General features: G+C 46.4%; 1 protein-coding gene across 8 annotated transcripts in view; it reads left to right on the top strand.

Moving 5' to 3' along the window:
* The window catches only part of CHST15 (carbohydrate sulfotransferase 15), a 100,635-nt gene that overhangs the window by 39,814 nt on the left and 40,905 nt on the right, over positions 1-19,916 (top strand). For all 8 annotated transcript variants that reach the window (XM_032609214.1, XM_032609220.1, XM_032609221.1 and 5 more), the window contains exons 2-5: positions 11,328-12,376; positions 13,079-13,418; positions 15,299-15,445; positions 18,594-18,750. In XM_032609214.1, coding sequence (XP_032465105.1) covers positions 11,831-12,376; positions 13,079-13,418; positions 15,299-15,445; positions 18,594-18,750 — 1,190 coding nt within the window. In that variant the 5' untranslated portion in view covers positions 11,328-11,830. The remainder of the gene's footprint in view (positions 1-11,327; positions 12,377-13,078; positions 13,419-15,298; positions 15,446-18,593; positions 18,751-19,916) is intronic.

The following is a 19,916-nucleotide window of genomic DNA, read 5'->3' as shown; positions in this document are numbered from 1 at the left end:
TCCCAAACTATGTTGAATAATAGTGGTGAGAGTGGACAACCTTGTCTTGTTCCTGATCTTAGAGGAAATGGTTTCAGTTTTTCACCATTGAGAACGATGTTGTCTGTGGGTTTGTCATATATATATGGCCTTTATTATGTTGAGGTAAGTTCCCTCTATGTCTACTTTCTGGAGAGTTTTTTTTAATCATAAATGGGTGTTGAATTTTGTTGAAAGCTTTCTCTGCATCTATTGAGATGATTATATGGTTTTTCTCCTTCAGTGTGTTAATATGGTGTATCACATTGATTGATTTGCATATATTGAAGAATCCTTGCATTCCTGGGATAAACCCCACTTGATCATGGTGTATGATCCTTTTAATGTGCTGTTGGATTCTGTTTACTAGTATTTTGTTGAGGATTTTTGCATCTATGTTCATCAGTGATCTTGGCCTATAGTTTTCTTTCTTTGTGACATCTTTGTCTGGTTTTGGTATCAGGGTGATGGTGGCCTCATAGAATGAGTTTGGGAGTATTCTTCCCTCTGCTATATTTTGGAAGAGTTTGAGAAGGATAGGTTTAGCTCTTCTCTAAATGTTTGATAGAATTCACCTGTGAAGCCATCTGGTCCTGGGCTTTTGTTTGTTGGAAGATTTTTAATCACAGTTTCAATTTCAGTGCTTGTGATTGGTCTGTTTATATTTTCTATTTCTTCCTGGTCCAGTCTTGGAAGGTTGTGCTTTTCTAAGAATGTGTCCATTTCTTCCAGGTTGTCCTTTTTATTGGCATATAGTTGCTTGTAGTAATCTCTCATGATCCTTTGTATTTCTTCAGTGTCAGCTGTTACTTCTCCTGTTTACTTTCTAGTTCTGTTGATTTGAGTCTTCTCCCTTTTTTTCTTGATGAGTCTGGCTAATGGTTTGTCAATTTTGTTTATGTCCTCAAAGAACCAGCTTTTAGTTTTATTGATCATTGCTATTGTTTCCTTCATTTCTTTTTCATTTATTTCTGATCTGATCATTATGATTTCTTCCTTCTGCTAACTTTGGGTTTTTTTCTTTTTCTTTCTCTAATCGCTTTAGGTGTAAGTTTAGGTTGTTCATTTGTGATCTTTCTTATTTCTTGAGTAGGATTGTATTGCTATAAACTTCCCTCTTAGAACTGCTTTTGCTGCATCCCATAGGTTTTGGGTTGTCATGTTTTCATTGTCATTTGTTTTTAGGTATTTTTTGATTTCCTCTTTGATTTCTTCAGTGGTCTCTCAGTTATTTAGTAGCATATTGTTTAGCCTCCATGTGTTTGTATTTTCTACATTTTTTCCTGTAATTGATATGTAGTCTCATAGCGTTGTGGTTGGAAAAGATACTTGATACGATTTCAATTTTCTTAAATTTACCAAGGCTTGATTTGTGACCCAAGATATGATCTATCCTGGAGAATGTTCCATGAGCACTTGAGAAAAAAGTGTATTCTGTTGTTTTTGGATGAAACGTCCTATAAATATCAATGAAGTCCATCTTGTTTAATGTATCATTTAAAGCTTGTGTTTCCTTATTTATTTTCATTTTGGATGATCTGTCCATTGGTGAGAGTGGAGTGTTAAAGTCCCCTACCATGATTATGTTACTGTCGATTTCCCCTTTTATGGTTGTTAGCATTTGCCTTATGTATTGAGGTGCTCCTATGTTGGGTGCATAAATATTTACAATTGTTATATCTTCTTCTTGGATTGATCCCTTGATCATTATGTAGTGTCCTTCTTTTGTCTCTTGTAATAGTCTTTATTTTAAAGTCTATTTTGTCTGGTATGAGAATTGCTACTCCAGCTTTCTTTTGATTTCCATTTGCATGGAATATCTTTTTCCATCCCCTTGCTTTCCATCTGTATGTGTCCCTAGGTCTGAAGTGGGTATCTTGTAGACAGCATATATATGGGTCTTATTTTTGTATCCATTCAGCCAGTGTATATCTTTTTGTTGGAGCATTTAATCCATCTACATTTAAGGTAGTTATCGATATGTATTTCCTATTACCATTTTATGAATTGTTTTGTGTTTGTTATTGTAGGTCTTTTCCTTCTTTTGTGTTTCCTGCCTAGAGAAGTTCCTTTAGCATTTGTTGTAAACCTGGTTTGGTGGTGCTGAATTCTCTTAGCTTTTGCTTGTCTGTAAAGATTTTAATTTCTCCATTGAATTTGCATGAGATCCTTGCTGGGTAGAGTAATCTTGGTTATAGGTTTTTCCCTTTCATCACTTTAAATGTGTCCTGACACTCCCTTCTGGCTTGCAGAGTTTCTCTTGAAAGATCAGCTGTTAACCTTATGGGGATTCCCTTGTATGTTATTTGTTGTTGCTCCCTTGCTGCTTTTAATATTTTTTCTTTGTATTTAATTTTTGATAGTTTGATTAATATGTGTCTTGGCATGTTTCTCCTTGGATTTATCCTGTATGGGACTCTGCACTTCCTGGACTTTATTGACTATTTCCTTTCCTATATTAGGGATTAGGGAAGTTTTCAACTATAAGCTCTTCAAATATTTTCTCAGTCCCTTTTTTCCCCCCCTTCTTCTTCTGGGACCTGTATAATTCTAATGTTGGTGTGTTTAACGTTGTCCCAGTGGTCTCTGAGACTGTCCTCAATTCTTTTCATTCTTTTTTCTTTATTCTGCTCTGCGGTAGTTATTTCCACTATTTTATCTTCCAGCTCACTTATCTGTTCTTCTGCCTCAGTTATTCTGCTATTGATTCCTTCTAGAGAATTTTTAATTTCATTTATTGTGTTGTTCATCATTGTTTGTTTGCTCTTTAGTTCTTCTAGGTCCTTGTTAAACGTTTCTTGTATTTTCTGTATTCTATTTCCAAGATTTTGGATCATCTTTACTATCATTACTCTGAATTCTTTTTCAGGTAGACTGCCTATTTCCTCTTCATTTGTTTAATCTGGTGGGTTTTTACCTTGCTCCTTCACCTGCTGTGTGTTTCTCTGCCTTCTCATTTTGCTTAACTTACTAAGTTTGGGGTCTCCTTTTTGCAGGCTGCAGGTTCGTAGTTCCCATTGTTTTCGGTGTCTGCCCCCAGTGAGTAAGGTTGGTTCAGTAGGTTATGTAGGCTTCCTGGTGGAGGGGACTGGTGCCTGTGTTCTGGTGGATGAGGCTGTATCTTGTCTTTTTGGTGGGCAGGACCGCATCTGGTGGTGTGTTTTGGGGTGTCTGTGACCTCATTATGAATTTAGGCAGCCTCTCTGCTAATGGGTGGGGTTGTGTTCCTGTCTTGCTAGTTGTTTGACATGGGGTGTCCAGCACTGTAGCTTGCTGGTCATTGAGTGGAGCTGGGTCTTAGTGTTGAGATGTAGATCTCTGGGAGAGGTTTCGCCGTTTGATATTATGTGGAGCCGGGAGGTCTCTGGTCGACCAATATCCTGAACTCGGCTCTCCCACGTCAGAGGCAGAGGCCTGACACCTGGCTGGGGCACCAAGACCCTGTCAGCCACATGGCTCAGAAGAAAAGGGAGAAAAAAAAGAAAGAAGGGAAGGAAGGAAGGAAGAGAAAATAAATTTATTAAAATTAAAAAATTTAAAAATTATTAAAAAGAAAAAAATTGAAAAGAAAGAAAGAAGAAAGCAACCAAACCAAAAAACAAATCCACCAATGATAACAAGTGCTAAAAACTATATTCAAAAAAAAAAAAAAGGACAGACAGAACCCTCGGACAAATGGTTATAGCAAAGCTATACAGACAAAATCACACAAAGAAGCAAACACGTACACACTCACAAAAAGAGAAAAGGAAGAAAAAAATCTATATCTATATATAAAGAAAAGGAAGAGAGCAACCAAATCAATAAACAAATCTACCAATGATAATCAACTCTAAATACTAAACTAAGATAGACATAAAACCAGAAACAAATTAGGTGCAGAAAGCAAACCCCAAGTCTACAGTTGCTCCCAAAGTCCACCTCCTCAATTTGGGATGATTCCTTGTCTATTCATGTATTCCACACATGCAGGTACATCAAGTTGTTTGTGGAGATATAATCCACTGCTCCTGAGGCTGCTGGGAGAGATTTCCCTTTCTCTTATTTGTTCGCACAGCTCCTGGGGTTCAGCTTTGGATTTGACTTCGCCTCTGTGTGTGGGTTGCCTGAGGGCGTCTGTTCCCCGCCCAGACCAGACAGGGTTAAAGGAGCAGCTGATTAGGGGGCTCTGGCTCACTCAGGCCAGGGGGAGGGAGGGGTACGGAGTGCGGGGAGGGCCTGCACCAGCTTGAGGCGCGCCGTGCGTTCTCCCGGGGAAGTTGTCCCTGGATCCCAGGACCCTGGCAGTGGCGGGCTGGACAGGGTCCACGGAAGCGGGTGTGGAGAGTGACCTGTGCTCGCACACAGGCTTCTTGGTGGTGGCAGCAGCAGCAGCCTTAGCGTCTCCTGCCCGTCTCTGGGGTCCGCGCTGTTAGCCGCGGCTCGCGCCCGTCTCTGGAGCTCGTTTAGGCGGTGCTCTGAATCCCCTCTCCTCACGCACCCCGAAACAATGGCCTCTTGCCTCTTCGGCAGGTCCAGACAGTTTCCCGGACTCCCTCCCGGCCAGCCGTGGTTCACTAGCCCCCTTCAGGCTGTGTTCACACCGCCAACCCCAGCCCTCTTCCTGGGATCTGACTTCGGTTAACATTTCTCACATAAGAAAACAAGGCTCGATGACTTAAAACAGAAACCGTTTATTATTTCTCATATGTCTGTAGAGATTGGCTGGGGGTCAGTAGGGTATTGGCTGTTACAGGTTGGGCTCAGCCAGGCGGCTCTGGTCCATGTGTCTCTCATCCTCCTGGCCAAGCTGCCGTGTTCTTCCCACAGCGAGGGTAAAGGTGCAGAGGGTAGGCGGACACACTCGACCCCTCTTAAGGCCTGGGCTTGGGACTGGCCTGCTATCACTGCTGCCTCATTCTATTGGCCAAAGCAGTTTCCAAACCCAAGCCAAAGGCTGGAGAAATGTATTCCACTCCTTTGATCGGAGGAACTGCAATGTCATTTATGTGGTGAAGGTGGTAAATATAGGGAGAGAGAAGAAACTGGAACCGAAATGCAATCTACCATAAATAGTAATAAACTGCTACTTATCCAATACTTATTGTGGGCCAGGACTATGTATATATAATAATAACTAACATTTATTTAGCACTGTGGGCCAGACACTTCTACGCACTTGACGTGAATTGTTTCATGTAATGCTCACAGCAGTGCTATGATATAGACCCTAAGGTTATTCCCAGTTTCCATCCAAGGAAACGGGAGGAGAGAGGTTTAGTAGACTTGCTCAAGGTCAAAGCCAGGTAACCCTGCGTGAGCACCCAGGCTCCAGCGCTGTATGTGATCTGTTACTATCGTCAAGGACTTTTGAGAATACAGAGGCCCGGATCACTTAAGGGACTTGTCTGCAGTCACTAGGCGGACACAACTTCAGCATCCTGGACCACGTGACTGCTGGCTGTATTCTTCCCACTGTGCTGTCGGCTGATGAGTGTTAATTGAGGAATGTAGCTTTATTCTGTTCACTGACTGTGATGTGGTCAAAGGCATAAAATCCAGGTATGAGATTGAAGCTGATCATCTGTTGTTTGTCTAGAACCCTCCAGTCTTGTTAGCTTTCGTCTCAGTCCCAGTGACAAACTCTAAATGTGAAAGATGTTCCTTTTGTCACTTGTTGATTAATATTCCTTGAAAAAAACTTATTTCCATATGCATAGCCCAAAGAGAAGTGTCAGCAGTTAGACATACTGATGAGAAAAAGGCTTTGTGTTTTAGTAAAGGTTAATTAAGACCCATCAATTTTTTTCCTTTAAAACATTAAACTAAAATAATGTAATTAGCTATTTTTTTCCTCTCTACTCCCAGAGGGCAGATGTAAATGTTCCACCTAAATGAAGCTATTTATTTAAATTCATCCAGATTTCTTTGGAAGTTTTGTACATCTTTCTTCTGCCATATCAGCTTAGAGCTACAATAATTTAATAAGTTTTTCCTAGGGTGAAATTGGATGCCCTTTATCGATCTTACACTCAGGGGGCATTCAATTACTTAATCTGAAGTGGTATATCTGGGTCTCTCGATTACAGCTTTGTTATAAACGGCTTGCTAATGATGCTCGGGGTGCCTAGGTTAATAGGGGCCATCCTAGCCAGGGCTGGGTAACTGAACGCTTTCTATTTTGGGACCAGTTATGTGATCTCTTACAGTGGTACTAGGTTCCCACAATTACAGCCTGCACGCACAGGGCACAGTGCTGAGGCCAGGCTGGGGAGCAATCTCACTGAAATGTATACCTGAGAACTCTGGTTTAATACCTGAATGGGAGCGCCAAGGGTCCCCTCTCATCTGAGTCCACTGGCACCAAAACGTGGACATTCCAGACAGGTGAAGTGCAGTGATATCCATTGCTCATTTCTTAAGAAAGAATAACCTGGGTGTTAGATTTCGGAATGACTGTTCTTGGGATAATTGGTGGCATATGGAAAAGGCCAATCCAGGAAGAAAGCAACAATCCATTTTCCTTTCAATCCAGTCACATGAATTTGATTTTTCCTCACCGAGTTATGTTAGTTCATAGTTATATTTATTTTAAAGATCTTTTTGAAACCATACGTAGTGTGCATCTATGTATTTGGGCAAATACAAATACTTTGTGTTTGGACAAATCCTAGCCCTGACCCAGCCTTCCAGAGTCTTGCCCCTGCCTTTTCTCCCATCCGTTTACCCCGCCCGCACCTGCCGCATAGCCCAGCGGTCTGCTCTCCTGGTGGTCCCCATGGGCTTTGATCTCCAGCTTTTCTTCTTCATGGGGTCTTTACTTCCCTGATCTCCACGTAGCTGGCTTCCTTCTCATCATTCAGAGGTCCCCTCCTGAGTTAGGTCTTCCCTGGCCATCCTCTCTACTCTATCTCCCCTTCCTCTAAGGCATCAGCTCTCCCAGGGGATGGAGGCCAGGGATGCCGCTAAACATCCTACAGTGTACAGAACATCCCCTGACAACAAAGAATTATCTGGCCCTGGTGTGGCATTGAGAGCTCCTGTTCAAGGGTTTCCTTGTTTTCTCCCTTTATATTTTCTTCCTACCCTTTATTAGCATCTGAGATGGTGTTATTCATTTGTGACTTTTTATTGTCTGTTGCCCTGCAGCCCCTAACTCCTGGTGGAGAAAAGCCCTCCCTGTCATGGTCACTCCAGCACCATTGCTGTCGAGGCTGACAAGGGTGGCCTGGAAGCCTCCAAGCTCCAGGTCCTGCACTTACAAAGGCTCACAGCAATGTATTCACCTGGTTATATGGCTGTTGTTTTTATATTTACTTATTTATTTAATAAATTTATTTTTTATTCTTGGCTGTGTCAGGTCCTTGCTGCGGAGCGCAGGCTTCTCATTGCAGTGGCTTCTCTTGTTGCGGAGCACAGTCTCTAGGCGTGCGGGCTTCAGTAGTTGTGGCTCACGGGCTCTAAGAGCACGGGCTCAGTAGTTGTGGTGCACGGGCTTAGTTGCTCTGCGGCATGTGGGATCTTCCCAGATCAGGGCTCGAACCCGCATCTCCTGCATTGGCAGGTGGATTCTCAACCACCGCGCCACCAGGGAAGGCTTGGCTGTTGTTTTCAATCAAGTATTTGACATACTATATGCTGGCCATATGTTTTGATGGAATTTGTAAGTGTAAGATAGTTTTACATTTTTTTCCTCCAAGAGAGCACCCCCGGGGTTTTTTCCCACACCAACAAAATCTCCAACTCTTAAGACACCAGCTGGGTGTCCTACAATTCAGTTGAATTCTTACAGTAACTCCCTGGAATTAGCACAGACTTCACGGGTCAAGGGCTCAGTCCTCTGAGACTGCCTCCACTTCAGGCCACAGTCACAAGTCTTGGGTCCCCAGGCTACCTACACTTCTGTCCTAATTGGCTGCAAATTCAGAGGTTCCCACAGTCCCCTCCTCAGGTTCCATAATTTGCCAAAATGATGCAAAGAACTCAGGAAAGTGCCTTACTGACTGTTACAAAGGAGATAATACAAGAACAGCCAGATGGAGGAGATGCACGGGGCAGTCTGCGGGGAGGGTCTTGGACCTTCCACGCCCTCTCTGGCTGCACTACCCGCCCAGCACTGACATGAGCTCACCAACTAGAAAGCTCTCGGAATCCTGTGTCATTTAGGGGGTTTTATGGGAGGTTCCGTTGTGTAGGCACAAGTGATTAAATCTTTAGCCATTGGTGATTAACTCAATCTCCAGCCCTTCTCCCTTTCCTGGAGGCTGGAGAGGCAGGGCTGAAAGTTCCAAGCTTCTAATCAAGGTTTGGTCTTTCTGGCTACCAGCCCCATCCTGAAGCTCTCTGGGGGCCCCAGCAATAGTCACCTCACAAGCATAAACTGAGGTGTGTTTGAAAGGGGCTTGTTATGAATAACAAAAGGTGTTGTCCCTGTCATCCCTATCACTCAGGAAGTTCCAAGGGTTTTAGAAGCTCTGCGCCAGGAACAGGGGACAAAGACCGAATACGTATTTTTTATGACATCACAGCCCCCATCACATGCTGGTTTCAGGCCTCCACACCTGGACTTGCATCTCGGGCAGTGCCCAGTGCACAGTCTACCTTCAGAAGGGATCTGGTGAATCACAGAAGGGAGGAATGAATGAATTATAGGAGAGTGTTTCTTTGAGGCCCTTAAGGCATCTGGAATTGTCTCCCCAGTTCTCTGCTCCCCGTTTTACATTTAAAAAGTGAGACGTGGCATGAAGAACCTGGGGTAAGACAGGAATAAAGACACAGACCTACTAGAGAATGGACTTGAGGATATGGGGAGGGGGAAGGGTAAGCTGGGACAAAGCGAGAGAGAGGCATGGACATATATACACTACCAAACGTAAGGTAGATAGCTAGTGGGAAGCAGCCGCATAGCACAGGGGGATCAGCTCGGTGCTTTGTGACCACCTAGAGGGGTGGGGTAGGGAGGGTGGGAGGGAGGGAGATGCAAGAGGGGAGAGATATGGGAACATATGTATATGTATAACTGATTCACTTTGTTATAAAGCAGAAACACACCATTGTAAAGCAATTATATTCCAATAAAGATGTTAAAAAAAAAAAAAAAGTGAGATGTGGAGTGGGAGGTCCGGCTGGAGGGTGCAGCCTGCCCAGGGGACAAATCCTCTGGCTCACCACGTCCCAGGCCTCTCATTTGAGACTGTCCGAGTCTCTGCCTACTCAGGTCTATTTGTTTATTTTGCTTGTCAAAGGAAACCTTTGTTCTTGTTGAGGAATGTTTTGCCCATCCTGTTGGGTCCAGATTTTGTACATTCTTGTCTTGGAGCTTCAAAGACCATGTTTGGAAAAAAATTGAATTAGGCCTCCTGTAGCCAGAGAGACAGAAGGGTGCGACCGGCTCCCCGCTGCGATGCTGGTTGGAGCCTCATTTTAACCCCACGTGGCCTTGTTTTGGGCGTGTGAAAAATGTTTTCTTGGCTTAGTGAGTGGGTTTCCAAGTAGGGGAGCTTGCCCTGTTGTTTCTCCTGTTGGGGAGAATTGTTTATACCCAGTGATGGGTCAGGGGTGATTGAACAAGTTGGGGGCAGAGGTTTGAGCCTTGAGGCTCCTGGCACGTCCTCCCACTGCTCTCTGGGATGAGCGGGTGGCGGCCCGAGGCACTGGCCTGGTTCCAGCCGAACCCTCCCACAGCCCCTGCTCCTCTGCTCTTCTCAGAACTGCTCTGACCCGTATCTCAGCCCTTGCTTGCTAGCATTCCTCAAACTGCTTCCTTGAGACAGTAGTGAGAGTTCTTTGGCCAATTATGTTTTGGAAACATTGTGTATTATATTCTTCTCCTGTGAAAAGTTCTACTCTAAAGAAGTCTGTGTAGTTTGGTCCATCTCACCTTTTCTCCAGGTCATTTAAGCACCGACCTGTCGACAACACGCAGGACGTCTTGTGGAAGATGTTTTAGGAAACTGCTTGACTATTTCTTGGTCATTGTGTTTTGACAAAACATGGGCCTTTCGGTCCAAGGGAAGGGAATATTTCTGCTGGTGAGTTCTGATTGTTCAGCCTTTCAGCCAACGTGAGAGGGGGCTTAACGCAGGGTTAGTTAATATCACCTTCTCTAGGATTGTTGGAGGGGTGTGTGTATGCAGAATTGGAGGTGAGTCTGCCACCCTTGGGTAATTCTGAGGTGCTAAGGAAAAATACTGGAGTGGGATTACCCATCCTTGATTCACTTCAGATGTTCTTGACATTCACTGACAATTAAAAAAGAAGAGCAATAGTCATTGATGATGCTATTATTATTCATGTTATCTACCTTTTATGGGATGCTAAATACGTGTAGGCATTATGCAAAGTCTTCACGTGCATCAGCTGATATACTACTTGTTACACACTTGAAAGGGAGGTACTTTTTATCCTGATTTGACTGGTGAGGAAACCAGAGCTCAGAGAGGTTATATGGCTGGCTCAAGGTCACACAGCTAGCTAGCATTGTTATACCACTGCTGCAAACTAAGTAGGTCTCCTTTTTTGCTCTTTTTACAACATCCACAAAGAAGTGTCATTTGGGCAATGATACATTTTATAACCGCAGGATTCTATTAATGGATTTTGAAGAGTCATGTTTTCCCCAGGATGATGAAAGTGAAAAATTGTTTTAGGGTCTAAAGTGTTCTGTTGCTCAGGGGAATACTGCACGTTGGATTTAATGGCTTAATTACTTAAAGTCAAAAAATTTTTTTAATATGATACATTCTACTGAAGGAGAGAATCATTTCAGTGTTTCTAAATTTTCATTAACTTTTGCGTCCTAAACTAGTAATAAATGTTAGCTCTAGGTTAAGAGACTATTGGTGCTACTGGGAGAGTAAAAACCATTTTCTCTGCCTGCTCCCACCCTAAACATCCGCCTTCTTGGATTTTTTGTTGACTTAACAGCACTGATATTTCAATTCATCCCTCAAATTCATAGTCTGACTGTGCATGAATCTGAGAATGACTGCAAGTCCTGGGACGGGGGGATCCAGTCACTTAGATGTGTCAAGGCAAAGGCATAACAGAATATGTGGGTTGTGCAAAGTAGGAGGTGTTTAATATGGTGCTGGTGGCGCTGGTGTTGGGGCCACATTTGGAGGCAGAGACTGAGCTCCAAAGCCAAGCACCAAAGACCTGAAACCTCTCCCTTTATCCTATATGAATTTCTGTAACTTGCTGTGACCCCAGTCGGCTTGGCTAAAATTGAGAAGTGGAAAAGAAGCGTGAACGTCTCTCCTTGGAAGATGGTCCCAGGGTTATTGCTATCATCACATAATGTAATACAACCTCTTTTCTCTGTTGTTTAGGCGATCTGACATCTTAAAGATTTTGAAGAGGAGACATTTCAAAGGAACACAGTCTGTAAAAGAAGAAATCCTCACGGACTCTGTGTGGATGGTGCGCCAATCCATCCTTCACTGAGGCCATGAGATCTTCTAATCCCTTGGGTGCTCCCATGTTCTCCAGTGAGAACTCCTCCACTTCAGTTGGTGCCATGGGAAAAACCTGAAGGACAGGAAGAATTGCTCCCGACCTTGTGGCTTTTTCCAGGATTGCAGTGGCTCTTACAGACCATGACAATTGGAGATCATTCGTGTTGTCTTTCGGAGTCGAACCAAAGAACACGCTTCCTCGTTCTCTGGTGTTTTAGCACCTGATCATTTTTATATTTGTTTCTGTTGCTTGTGCCTTTCAACCATCGTATGTGATCACGAGACGTCCTTGAAGTTTTCCAGCACCACTTGCAGGCATCCGGACTCCCTGGGGGCTCGCCCATGGCTCGGCGGGCCAGCAGCCCAAGGGCGTTACGATGAGGCACTGCATTAATTGCTGCATCCAGCTGTTGCCCGACGAAGCACACACACAGCAGGTCAGCTGCCGAGGAGGCCCCCATCGCAGTCGCCAGGAGTGCCCCATGTGCAAAGGAGAAAACAAAATTGTGTTTCGAGTGGACGGTAAGCAGATGAACTTGCTTGCCGTCCTCGAAGTGAGGGCTGAAGGGAATGAGAGCTGGAGTGGGTTTTTGCGCTTCAAGAAGGGGAAGCGATGCAGCCTCGTTTTTGGATTGATAATAATGACGTTGGTGATGGCTTCTTACATCCTTTCTGGGGTCCACCAGGAGCTTCTGATCTCATCGCCTTTCCATTACGGAGCCCTCCCCAGCAATCCCAGCTTGATGGATGGTGAAAATCCGAGTGACACAAAAGAGCATCATCACCAGCCCTCTGTAAATAATATTTCGTACGTGAAGGACGATCCAGGCATTAAATTAATTATCAACAGCATCACAGCCAGGATTGAGTTCACAACCAGACAGCTCCCAGACGTGGAAGATCTCAAGAAGCAGGAATTGCACGTGAGTAGCCTGGCGCTCATTTCTGTGGACTCATTTTTTAAAAATTGCTGCTTCCTTTCCTGTCACCACCTTTGGGAAGAAAATGACCAAAAATTTCTCAAGTGTAGCAATGGTAATTTGACAGCCTTGTGGATGAGAGCTCACTGGGAGGTCCGTGTCCGCGCTGTCAGCCCAGAGAAGGGAATTCTGTACTGAATGGCGCAGCAAGCAGTGTTGAAGGACGCCCCTCCTAATAATTCCTTTCCGGGACTTTTTGCTTATAATGTGGCCCTGGCAGTTAAAGTTGCTTTTGTAGATTACCGTCATCTTGTTTCTAGTCTGTCCTAATCACAGTGTTTGCCTCTAACGGCCATTTAAATATCCAGCTACATAGTCAAAAGTTCCAACTCTTTAATTTAGTTAGATTGCTGTGTGTGTGCGTGCGTGTGTGTGTGCGTGCAAGGTAAATCATGGTAGAATGGAGTTTGAACTTTTATTTTCATTCTCTCCAAATTTTATTTTTATCTGGGGTTAAGGAAAAGCATGGTCATTGGCTGTTTATCAAGTTTTGCTTTGTTTTAGTATTTAGCCGTCATCCAATAATACTTCCAATGTGAACGCTGTAATAAGCCTCAGGACAGGATCATACTGTGGACAGAATGTGCCTGTGCTAATGTTTTCCCCTCGGTGCGTCTCTCCCCCTTTTTGTCTTTTCGACTGCAGATGTTTTCGGTCATCCCGCACAAATTCCTCCCCAACAGTAAGAGCCCCTGTTGGTACGAGGAGTTCACGGGGAGGAACACCACCGACCCCTATCTGACCAACTCCTACGTGCTCTACTCCAAGCGCTTCCGCTCCACCTTCGACGCCCTGCGCAAGGCCTTCTGGGGCCACCTGTCGCACGCGCACGGCAAGCACTTCCGCCTCCGCTGCCTGCCGCACTTCTACATCATCGGGCAGCCCAAGTGCGGCACCACCGACCTCTACGACCGCCTGCGGCTGCACCCGGAAGTGAAGTTCTCCGCCATCAAGGAGCCGCACTGGTGGACCCGGAAGCGCTTCGGTGCGTGCGCGGCCCCCGGTCCCCGTGGCGACGGTGCACGTGGGGGTCTCTCGCCAAGCCCGGTGCATCTGCCTCCTTCATCCAGTCGCTCCTTACGCGCACGTGGGGGTCGGGATAAGGGGTCACGGTCAGGGTTGGCGTGGGAGCCCTGAGACTGACCCGAGCGGGGCTGTGCGAGGCCCCAGGAGGGATGCAGGGCGGGGAGATGAGAAAACAGGCCGAGATGCAGCGATCAGACAATTCTCTGGTTTAGGGATCCCCGGGCAGACATCCAGCAGGACCGAGCACCCAGCTCCCGACCACCCGGTGAGCGCGTATGCAGCCCCGGCGGTGGGTAGGGCGAGGGCAAGGGGTCAGGATCAGCAGCTCTTCTTGTTCGGAAGGGCACGCGCAGCACCCGGGAGTGGTGAGTGCTGGCCGGGTGGACGTCTGTCGGGGGCTGTGCGTCCAGCTCCCAGCTCCGTGCTGTTCCTGCTGGAGCCTGGCACCCACGTGCCCACCCCCGGAGGTGGCGGGAGAAAGACGGCTGCATGAGCGGGGCTTCCGCTTCCTGCCAGTTCATCCCAGGGCCCTGAGTCTGTCGTTGAGCTGCTTCGGGCTTCTTTTCTCTGACCTGACCCTTCGGCTTCGCAGGGTCAGAATGAAAGCCCCAGGGAGATAATTCTGGGAGACCCTGCTCACAGCGCCCCACCCCTTTCCCGCGGGGTTGGCATGCAGGCTGCTTTGTGCTCGAGCCACCCATCCGCCCTTGGGTCACTGTTTCCTCTCCTTAACCTTTTCCCTTCTGCCAGGAGACGTTTGGTCACTGGAGGTAAGGGATGACAAATGCCGAAGTTCGGGAAGCCGTCGAGGGTGGTTTCCGTGCAAAGGACCTAGGTGGCTTGGAAGGGAATTTTGAACGTTTTCCGTATTACAGCCTAAGTTGAGACCAACTCTTAATGTGTTTCCCGACAAGCATTTGACTTAATCCCTTTGATGTTCCTCCTGGAGTGAACAGAAGCGTACATGTGTCTTCTGTGCTTGGCAGCGGCAGCTGTGGGAGCCAGGGTTTCTCTACTCGTCTGAAGAGTGGCCTCCCCTACGCAGCTCACCATTTTCCCCCGTGAAAACCAGGTTCCCACTGGCAGAGGAGAGAGAGGCACAGGGGCATGTGGGCCTCTGGTGTCTGGCCTCCAGTGTCACTTTGAACCTCTTGCTGTTTTGCCCCTGGATGCTCTCTCTCCACTTTCCATTAACCTTGGTGGCTGTGGTTTAGGGCAGTGTGTTGTTAGTACATTTTCAAGTGGAATGTACCCACTTCTGAGGCAAGGGCAAAATCTAGGCTGCATGTGGCTGATGCCAGAATAACCCAGGTGTCCGTCCGGGGACCATCGATTCCCCTTATTGTTTGGACAGATGGACAGACTGCTTGAAGGAATAGAACCTCAGGAAGATGCTGGTCGGCCCTGGTGTAGAAGACTCATCTGAGCTTCAAAGGATGCTGCCCCTCCGATGGGCTGCCTTTTCTTTTGATCCAGCGTGTGTATCCTGACACGACTGCTGCCCCACCCCTGGGGGGCCTCACCTGGTGCACATGTTAACCAGCCCCAGACTCTCTGTCCCTCCGAGTAGACTCGATTCTAGTTCTTGAACAGGCATGCCAGCCTTTCAGTGGCTACCGTGCAGCTTGATGGTGGTGCATTCCACCCCTCGAAGTGCACGTGGGTTAAAAGATCATGGCCCATTCACAGACGCCCCTCCCTCTCTTGCAGCTCCTTGGGCTGAGCCTTGGCTGCTGCAGCTGGGCCCTTGGACCTTTCCATCCCCCGTGGTCACTCCCCGGAAGCCATCAGCCCAGCCGTGGCAGCTTTGTCCTAACTCCGGCTTCCTGGTTCTCGTAGGAATCGTCCGCCTGAGAGATGGTCTGCGGGACCGCTATCCTGTGGAAGATTATCTGGACCTCTTTGACCTGGCTGCACACCAGATTCATCAAGGACTGCAGGCCAGCTCTGCAAAGGAACAGAGCAAGATGAATAGAATCATTATCGGTATGGCTTCCGTGTAACTCCGCGAGGGCCCCCCTGCTTCTACCCTGGGCCAGGCGGGGCTTCACTGCACCTGCGAGCATTTGCATGATGCCTGCCGGCGGCTGCCGTGCATGCACTTCCCCGCTAGCCATCACTCTCACCCCCGTGCAAAAGGTTCATAGTGCTCGTGCAACTTCAATAAAGCAGAAATGTTTAGTAGACTCTCTAGTTCTGTGGAGACTCAAGCACACCGGAACTGGCTTTTTGGAAAAGTTGCCATTTCTTTGCGTTTACTTGAATTAAGCTTGCATGCTTGATTTCTTTTCATGGTACACCCACCTGAGTAAGTTTGGTTGGGGGATCATGAATGTAAAATGAACCAGTTAGTCATCAGTTTAATTCTTGTGGTTTTTGTACTCCCTGGCCGCTGGGACCCTGCAAAGACGGAGGTGGCCTCTCCTGAAATAGACACCGCCCTATTGCATCGTGGGTGACTAATTGCTGTTGAAAAAGCTTAGGCCTTGTCAAGCTGATGCCTTTAGACATTCAAAATGAGGTGGTTTGATTAATAGCCATTTAAAAAAAATTCACAAGAGTGTTTTATAAAAAACATACCTATTCACTCTCTCTATTGGATTCAGCTTAGGAGAAGACATTTATCCACTTACACCTCTGAAAGGGAGAAATTGAATCACATATTTTGCTTAAATTGATTACCTGAGGCAGTGATCTGTTTTTGTATTCTCCTAAATCTGTTATATTTTGATTCTCTAAATTTGGTGACTCTATTAGTGACTAAAAGGAATTGTAATCAACCATTTGAAAGGTGGATCTTTACTTGACTCCCATATCCAGGGGGACAGGCTTACATGCCTAAGCCCCAATTTATTTATTTATTTTTAACTCAAAGAAATCAGGTCCTAGGAGCCGGATGAGATCACACCCTCTGGCCCAGTGTGAACTGGCTACTAGCTATTTTCTTGCAGCCTTGAGTTCTAACACCTCAAATTACAAACCTTAATTAATATTTGACTGTGACTCCCATACCATATGCCTCTGGGAAAATCTCATGTTCCTAGGAAAGAGCTAAAAATATGCATCCTAGGGTCCGGAAATAGAGCCTAAGATAATGAATGAAAAAGGAAGGCTTTAGTTTGGTTTCCTAATTTTATTTACTTCTGGATTTAGAAATGAAAACTAAGGAATATATCTACAGCTCTGATGTTCACTTGAAGCAGAGTTCATTGAATTTTACGGTAGATGGAAAGCCGGCATCCAGCTCTGATAGTGCCACCAGCCAGCTCTGTGCCATGTGACACGTCGGTCTTTGCGTTCGTGAACTCAGTCTGCTCATCTGTAGAATGGACTTGTTGGGCCGGATCAGTTCTGGGCTCTTCCCAGCCCTGAAATGTGATTTAACTCTGCTTCAGCTTCTTTCGTTAGATCCTTGGCAGAAGCATACTGGTCTTCCTTCATCTTGGCTGATGGGTCAGAGAGGGCCTTTTCTCGATGGTCTGGGCTAATGGCTGGAGTCATGAAGGACTCAAGTGGCTGGGTTCTTTGGGCTGGGGAAAGGCCAGAGAACCCCTCCCCAGTGCAGAGAAAGGCCCCTGCCTCTGCTCTCATGGCCGCCCGGCTCTGCCCTGTCAAAGTGCTCACGTGGGGCTCTGATTGTTTATTGAATTATTGATCTTCCCCTAGATTGTGAGGTTTGAGAGGGAAGGGTCTGTCTTGTTTCCTGCATCTATCCCCAATGCCAAGCATAGTGCCGGGCACATATTAGACACCAAATCAGAGCTTTCTGCCTGGATGGATGAAGGATGAATGAAGGGAGATGGATAGATGGATGGGTGGATGGACAAGCATAGAACCAGTTCATTTATGGGACTGACAAAATTTGTGCCAACTTAGTTTTACATACTTCCCTTGTCCTAATATTCCCTTATTCATTTTCAGTAGAATTTTCAAAGGACTTCTGATTGACTTGTTTTTTCTGTATTCTATGGTATTATCTCTTTAAAAAAAATAGAAATAAAGATCAGAATAGTAATGCTCACCTGGACATGATTGCACATCCAACAGAATACATAGGGCCCTGCTAACACTCTGCATGGCTGTGATGTGCTCATCACTGATCAAAGAGACTTTTGGCTCAGATTTTCACTGAATAAGTGACTCGGAGATGTATCATATAATCCCATGTAAAGTGTTTTGAAATCGAGTGTATAATTAGTTGATTGATTTGTTTTTCTTTCTAAATCTCTGAAGACGGTCCTGAAAAAAAAAAGTCAGGGAGTTGGTTCAGTTATCTGAGATATAAATGTCGAAATGTCTGTGTCTTGTCCTCTCCCCTGTCCTAGAATGTGTGTTTAACGTTAACACGCTTCATTCACACAGACTGTGATCAAACAGGGGCTAGAACCGGCTTCCTGTTCACGCAGTCAGCACTGAGTGAACGCCACCCGTGTGCAGGGTGACGGGGTGGGTGGGCACGCAGGACCGAGGTCGCATGAGCCTTCCCGCAAAGCCTTCCTCTCGTTTGGTCTTAGAGTGTGCACTGGGACTGACCCTTGTGATTTCAAGGGAAGATTGATGCAGATTGCGTGCAGTTTCCTAATGAGAAATGAGGATAAAAACAATGCCGGAAGCAATAACTGTCATTGAGAGGGAGAAAAGTAAATGATCAGTGAAAAAGGCCGCCACAGCCATTTCAAGGAGCAAAATGATTAACCCAGAAGTTCGGATCCCCGAACTTCTCCTTCATCCCTGACACGTTCTGAAGGGAACCGTCTGGTACAGTCTCAGCGGACCCTTAAAATGCCACAGAGCTATGCACCGTTAGCAAGTTAAACATCGTGAAATTGGGAGGCCAGATGCTAGTAGAGGTTTTTCGTCACATCCTGGAGAGAGGAGCTGGGAGGAAGAGGGATGCTCAGTGTTGCGTGGATCACCTTGATCTCCAGATGGAGGTCACAGAGGGGAGGGGGTGACACAGCGGCAGAGGGTGGTCATCAGCCTCCTTTTCCCGGAGTCCCGTCTGCCAGCGTGGCAGACCAGCTCACCCGCTAACACCTGTTTAAGAAGGTATCACAGCCAGGTTTGGCCCCTAATTCAGGCTGCTCTGTGGGAGCCCGTAACTCAGCACTGCTCACTCGTGTTCCGTTTCCAGGGGAGGCCAGCGCCTCCACCATGTGGGATAACAATGCCTGGACGTTCTTCTACGACAACAGCACGGATGGTGAGCCCCCCTTTCTGACCCAGGACTTCATCCACGCCTTTCAGCCAGACGCGAAACTGATCGTCATGCTGAGGGACCCTGTGGAGAGGTGAGCAGTGTAGATTTTTCGTTCTGGGAAAAGAAAAGGCAGTTCTGAAGAACAGTCTTCTTTCTCATCAGAAACAAGATTTTGCTGCTGCTTCTTTTTTTTATTTTTTAAATAAACAAGCTTAACTTGCAATGTTACTGCTATTTCTTATGTAAACATTATTCTTGGGGCAATCTTCACTGCATCTAAATAAACTGAGGACTTTTTTCTTAGCCATTTTGACCCTGGTCTATGGGCCTTCGGCCTCGGCCGATCTGACCTCGGGACATGCCCCTTGGGTGATGTCCGGCCATGAAAAATGCCCTTAGAATTGGGGATATCGAAGTTCTCCGCAGGGTTTAACTCCTAGAATTCCTTGTCTCCCGACTTGATTGATGCCTTTATCCTGTTGGCTCTGAATGTGCAAGCTCCACCTTTCCTTGAGACACCAAAAGGCAGAAAACGACTGACAGAGCTGCTTTGTTGTAGAGGGCAGGAGGTGCCCGGTGCAGATGAGGCCAGGCTAGCACGGTATTGAACCGAGGGTTGTCTGAGGGTGGCCAGGCCGGCACTGGGTGATGCCGAGGTCACTGACGACACCTGTGCGGATGGCAGAGTCTTAGGGCTGCCAGGACTTTAAAATCACTTAGTCCACCCCTGCCCCGCCCCCCGCCCCGGCAGTACCCCTACACCAGAGATAAGAGGCTCCAGTATGGTCCAGGAGTTCCCCACCCAGGATGGCCAGTCCTGCTCAGACAGCTCTGAGAGAGCATCCTTCCTGTTTTGAGCACAAGTCTGTCTTTTGGGAGCATCGACACTTCGGACCCATTTCTTCCCTACGCAGACCATGTCTAATCCTTCTAAATGGAAGAGCCTGCCAGATATTGAAGATGGCGGCCACAGCCCTGTGTCTTATTTTCCTTTGAGCTAAATGCCTCTTGTTATGGATTTAATTAATTAATTACACCCTCGCCCACAAAGATGTATGTGAATGTGACCTTGTTTGGAAATAGGGTCTTTGCTGACGGACTCAGGTTAAGATGGGGTCACACTGGATGAGGGTGGGCCCTAATCCAAGAGCTGGTGTCCTTATGAGAAGAGAACATTTGGACACCGAGACCTGCAGACACAGGGAGGACACATGTGACGATGCAGGCAGAGGTTGGAGTGATTCTGCCAGAAGCCGA

This window comes from Phocoena sinus, chromosome 16, assembly GCF_008692025.1.
Source record: "Phocoena sinus isolate mPhoSin1 chromosome 16, mPhoSin1.pri, whole genome shotgun sequence".
Lineage (NCBI taxonomy): Eukaryota > Metazoa > Chordata > Mammalia > Artiodactyla > Phocoenidae > Phocoena > Phocoena sinus.
This window is presented reverse-complemented; position numbering and strand designations above follow the sequence as displayed.